Source organism: Atractosteus spatula, chromosome 2, assembly GCF_055471065.1.
Source record: "Atractosteus spatula isolate fAtrSpa1 chromosome 2, fAtrSpa1.hap1, whole genome shotgun sequence".
NCBI classification, from domain to species: domain Eukaryota; kingdom Metazoa; phylum Chordata; class Actinopteri; order Semionotiformes; family Lepisosteidae; genus Atractosteus; species Atractosteus spatula.
In genome coordinates this window covers 58,313,020-58,319,019 of record NC_142707.1, presented here as the reverse complement: position 1 = coordinate 58,319,019, position 6,000 = coordinate 58,313,020, and the positions used below count along the sequence as shown (strand labels likewise).

Genomic DNA, 6,000 nt, shown 5'->3' with positions numbered 1-6,000 from the left:
CAGTGCAAACCTTTTTGCCTGTCTCTTCTATTTCAAAATTAAATTCTAAAACCAAGTGAAAAAAAAAATGTTCTCTTTCGCTAGTAATGTTCTTACTATGTATTGATTCAAAGCTTCTTCCCATGTACATTTGAACTTTCACAGTTAAATATGAAGAAAACGATGGGTTATGCTGCCGGAGGTTTTAAAATCTGCGGTATGTAAAAATAGTGAGAGTCCAAGTTTACTTTCATGCTGTTGTTTTTTTTAACTGAATCATTGTATTAAAAATAGAGGATAATAAATTACAGGGCTCTAGGACCACGCTGAAATCCTTTCCTCCAGGTAGGCAGGAGTTTGTAAATTTCAGTCCGCCTTTCAGAAGTGGATGTTGTTTCCTCTGTTCAGTGAGATGAAGTGATTCTCATTCTTGGGTCGTAGAAATGGGACAAGTCGTCCATAAATTTTGCTGTACATTATTTTACATGATCGTGAAATAAAATCTAGAAGATAGGAACAGATCATCATAATTTTAAGGATGTTTTTCCCATATGTTTCTACCTCGGCTGTTAATTACGCACTTGTGTTGGGAATAACGTGTTTGACTATCTTCAGCAACTTTACCAAAAGTTCTTCAGAGTTCTCAGGTAGGAAACATGTACTTATTTCTAGAAAATTTCATGCGGCATTTTATTAAAACGCATATTCATTATTGATTTGATTAAAGCTTTTTCAGGTGGACCAAAAGTGTTCTGCTAGAGAAAACGTTTGCTATCAGCAGTGCAAGGAGAGGCGAGGCGAAGTTTATGATTAAATGAAAACGCTGCTATAGTACTGTAGGTGATGGCAAAACTCAATTGATCTGTTTACACCAGTAAACTTGTCGTAGTCAATGAGGATTATCAATATATTTAGAATTAATCTATCGACACATTCGTTAAGGTTCCTATTGATGTGAATCATGTTCTGATGGTAAAATACATTTAAAAACAAGTGACTGTGTTCCTATTTCTGCTTTGCTGGTGTTTAATTAGACAAAGATTAACATGCTCCTAAAACCTAATATTGGGTTCCTAGTTACTAATCTCAATTATGTGGTGATCTTGGAAATATTCATTTTTAAAGGAAAGCAAAACTAATAATTCCATAAAATGACTAGTATAATGCCCAACATTGTGTACTGTTTTTACGCATTAAATTATTTTGTCACAATATTTAATATATAATAAAACGATATTTAAATTGTTTCATTGATATATGTACACTTACTTGCAAACTGCTGTCACACGCCTTATTTGGCAGTGTCTTTAGTAATTCTTGATATTTCTTTGCTAGAATATTTTTAAATTTACCATTTATTATTTTGTTGCAGACAGTAAACAGTTGTAACCGCAAGGAAGTTCATCAGCTTGCTGTAACGTGCATTATATATACTTCAGACTGTTGTACATTTTGGTACTTCTACAAGCCCGTACGTACTGTAGTACTGTGTTTCTTTTTTAACTTTAAAGGAAATTGTTGTTGAAATCTACCAATGCCCGTTTTCTTATTTTGTGTATAGTATATGTATTTCAGCTAGTGGCTTGATATTTCGCTTCGTTTTTTGGCTGTAAATTAGCAGCGAATTCTCTGATAGTATTCCGCCAGTGTCTCCGAGTTAGTTTGACAGTGGTGTTTGGAGTGCCATCACTACTATCTCTTTTCTAACAGCTTGTCAATGGGTTTTAAATAAGACTTTGGCGTTGGGTTTAGAGATATGAGGCGAAATCCACAAATCAGTTTGCAGAAGGGAGCAGTGTCAATGAAATGTGATGATAAAATGTTACAGTCAGGAATTCAAGTTGTTTTTTTTTGCACGAGTCACTTTTACTCTGAAAGGAGGGCTTTAACATGGATAAACAACACGACATTTTAGGTGGTTGTGTTTCACAGTCAAAACATTGAAAAGCATATTTTTGTCTGTCTTTGAGAGAAGTATTTCCATACATGGGATTTATACAGTTTAAATGTGTGCTTTTAATAAGTTGCATGCATAATTTCTTAATTCTCTTTAGCCTTCCTGTAAAGTATTAAAACGCTCATTCTAAGACAAATGAAAGAATAATTAAAATAAATATAACTGTGATTTGAGCTAGTAATTTTAAAGATATTAGAAGGATAAAAGTAGAAGTTAAATACTTAAATAATTTCTAAACATCTTCTGTATTATATAAACTATATTTATTGTACTGAATATTTTTTACATATTTTCTTATCTTCAACGCTTCCTTTAACACACATTGTACCTGTCCGTATTGTCTTCAACTGCAACGTATATTTCACAGATGGCTCTTGTATTTGAAATAAACTTTTTACACTAAAAAGTGTTCATTCTCTGCAGCATAGGCCATTTAATACTTAGCTACACTTTTTAAAGAAGAATCTGGAAAAATATTGTTGCATATCTTAAACATAAAGCTTTAAGAAATGTTGAACACACTGTAACTGAAGCAATTTGGATTGTGCATATTGAGCATGTCGGTTCATGTCACATTTTGGATAAATAGAAATTGCCCCAATTTCAGTTGTCCCCATGCTGAATGTGAACCCTTCAGAAAGCTTTTCTACAGATAGAATAAGGGCTGAAGGATTAATTAGGTGGCTAAGAGAGGCAGTGATGCACAACAAGAGGACTTGGGCTGACTTTGTGAAATATGAGAATGTTATGTTCTGTGCCCAGCTGTGAAGTGAACTGAGAGAGACTTCCAGAAACCCCGACAAAGAATTGAAACATAAAAAGGCGAGATAGGAAGATTTAAAGGAAAGAGGAAAAACACAGCGCTGACAAAAAAAAAAGCATTGCTCACCCTCTTTACAATACTGAAACTTATCAGCACGTGGTGTGCTTACTGGTTAAGAAAATGTGTTGTGCTGATCTTCAAAGATAAGATCATTGTTGGCTAAAGTCATTCTCACCTGAGCAAACGTGTATACAAGATGACAAAAAGAAGTGGGTTGAAAACCAGAGTGAAGAGATGGGCCTTTAGTTTAGGGTTTAGCAAGGAGTGGTGTTAATTGGAAAAAAGTGGTCTACTGTAGTATGATAGTTTGTTGTTGTGAAGACAGCATCCACCAGGTGTACAGTAGCTCTCCTAGGCTTACAACTAGGGAAAGGCAGAAGCTGATGAAAGGCATGGTAGAGGTACATTACTACATTTCGACACAGAAATGATCCATTTCTTAGTATAGAGGACAGCAGTGGTCTTGTCCCAATTGTAACATATCGTAGACGTATTTCATAATATGTTTTGTTTTACCTGAACCCTATTCAAGAGGTTTCCAGGACATCTGCATCTTCTGAAAGTGAAGAGATTACGCAGGTAAAAGTAGGAATCCATGAGAACACAATCAAATATGACAGTCATATTATTTTCCAATGCACCAAATTTCTGAAATGTGTCTAACTTTAAAGATTTTTGCCAGAAGAGCTATTTTTTCTGGACATTCGTATTATGTACGAACTGTGTTATTTACCATGTTATGTGGAATATTTCTTCAAAATTGTCTCAGTTCAAAGGTGACTTTAGTACCAAATTTCACTTTTCCCTGCAGCTATGCCTGTATCTTTGTTTTTGAAATCCTACTATTTTTGTTTTAGGAAGCAGGGCAATGGATAGGAGTGGCAGACAAATGAGTAGTAAGAAACAAACTGGAAAAAATAATTGAAAAAATGCAGCTATGTAAATGGAATGCATGACTTTTGGAAATTCTGTGTACGTGATGATTTAGTAATACATCACCTCCAGTAGTAAGTGCTACTTTTATTTTCTAAACTTGCTGAATTCTAAATATCCTGTCATTTAAACCACAGAAAATTGCTGTAAACGTATGCATTTGTTTTTTCTGGAGAAACCACTTAATTATTATGTGGTTTATCATTTTTCCTGACTTACATACTAAAAAATGGTACAGTATGTTGTAGGTAATGGTAAAAGTACACATTTACCTTAATTGTAGCTTAGGGCATTTTGCTCCCCACCTGTACAATCATGTCAATATAATGCCCTTGTTATTTTAACGTTAGTGTAACAGATAGCATTTTTCATAGGTGACAGGGGCACTACCCCTTGAAGAAAACAACTATTGGGCTTGATTGGGACTTTTAAAAAAATACTTATAGTTGTTTTCAAGGTCTCTTATTTTCTTCATGTATTTGATTTTGATTCATACAATTCCCAAAGCTCTGTTGTGAGGAAAACAAAGCACAATCTTGAGTTATTTTGCCTTTAGAAGAGGTGGACTAGGTGGACAGATAATGAACATCTGTGATGTTATATGTACAGGATGCTTAGTTTTTCAAAAGAAAAAAATCACACATTAAGAAAAACACATTCTATTCATAATCCAAGCATTAGAGTCCTACCCAATCCTGAAGCACACGAGTATGGGTAAAGTCACTCTCGAATCCTTCTTGAGCTGTCTGGATCATAGGTCCAGATCTGTTACTGCAGTGTAATGTAAACTGAGAGCTCAAGGCTCACTCTGGACAGGACACTAGTCTGTTTCAGGCTAATGCCTCCAGCAGTGTTTTATACACCTAGGGTGACTAGAGTAATGGGGGTCAATTATGGAACTCAAGGATGTAAAGAGCAACATGAATATAACATTTGAAGTATAAAACAAAATCTGGTTTTCTCCCAGAGCTCAAAGACATACTGGTGGGTCAATTGGCTTCTGGAGAAATTGGCCCTGGTGTGAGTGTGTGCTTGCTTGAGTCTGTATGTGCCATGGCGTCCTATTCACAATGTATCCTGCTTTGTGCCCATTGATAACTGGGATAGGATCCAGCTCCCCCGCAACCCTGTATTGGATAATGCGGTTAGAAAATGGATGGATATATCAGTATTAGTATTAGTGCCTTTTATTGGGTAGTGAATACAGAACCCTAACAACTTCTTCAGTCGCCCAATTCCTTAAACTTATTCATATAAGGATTGAAGAATCACATACTTTCATGTTATGGGGCTGATAACAATAAAATTAAGAAAGGAAATATATTTACTGATTTAACAAGTTTCTTGTTCTTTCATGTTTTACAGAGGTGCTTTGTAGTCGATGAGTAATAAGAATTAAAAAAAATATTTGTCTGCCTTCTGCCCTACAAAGCTATCGGAGTATAACTTTGGCCAACCATCCAACATTAATCATAGTTGCAATATATCACAACCTTGATTCCACTCAGTGTTCACAGATGTCTGGAGATATAAAATCAAATAGAGTGTAGCCCTCACTTTATAAGACTAATGGGGGGAAGGGCTGTCCATTATTGCTGAATATTCATTAAATCACAAATTGTTTTTTTTCAGCCCAAAAACACTATTATTTCAGAAAAAACATATGCTTATATTATATACACTATTCTCTAGCTTTATCGGACTAGTAGGGGGGAAAGGAGTTTCCTGTATTATTGTCTGTCTGTTAAATTACAAATGAGATATTTTTATGTAAGAAAATTATATAGAAGTAGCAAACCAAGGTTTTTTAATGGTAATAGACTACTGGAAGCTTGTTCCCTATATCCTTGAAAACATGCCAACAGCTACAGGTGTCAGTCTGTGTAAGCTGTCAGCATTAGCACACAGCTGAGATCCTTTCCTTGCAGAGTTTATGTTCTGAACTAGATGCCTTGTGCTTGTATGTTTGGCTATTTTCCAGGAGTGAATGCCAGAAAAGACCAATCTTGTTGGAATTGTACAGTTGGAATAATATGATGTCTTCATCTTGGATTTATCAATTAAATTTCTGATAGAATGTTTCTACCTCAAAAGTGTCGCCATACTGTAGGTTCTTTAATTCACTATAACTAGACTTTTACAAAATCAGCAAAGCCCCCCTTCACTGCATTTGAAACTAACTTTCATGTGTTTGGCCAGTGTAATGGCTGCAGATTATAATTCAACACCCCAGACTTCTTTTTTGCAAACAGAACCCCCCTTTACCAGATTTTGTCAGTTAAATGTGAAGTCTGTTATAGCAAGAGCT

The 6,000-nt window shown here is 35.2% G+C and overlaps 1 protein-coding gene across 1 annotated transcript in view; it reads left to right on the top strand.

Moving 5' to 3' along the window:
* The first annotated feature begins 405 nt into the window (after window positions 1–405).
* eva1aa (eva-1 homolog A, regulator of programmed cell death a) overlaps window positions 406–6,000 on the top strand; it is an 84,067-nt gene continuing 78,472 nt past the window's right edge. The window contains exon 1 of the mRNA XM_088935256.1: window positions 406–626. Coding sequence (XP_088791382.1) covers window positions 518–626 — 109 coding nt within the window. The 5' untranslated portion in view covers window positions 406–517. The remainder of the gene's footprint in view (window positions 627–6,000) is intronic.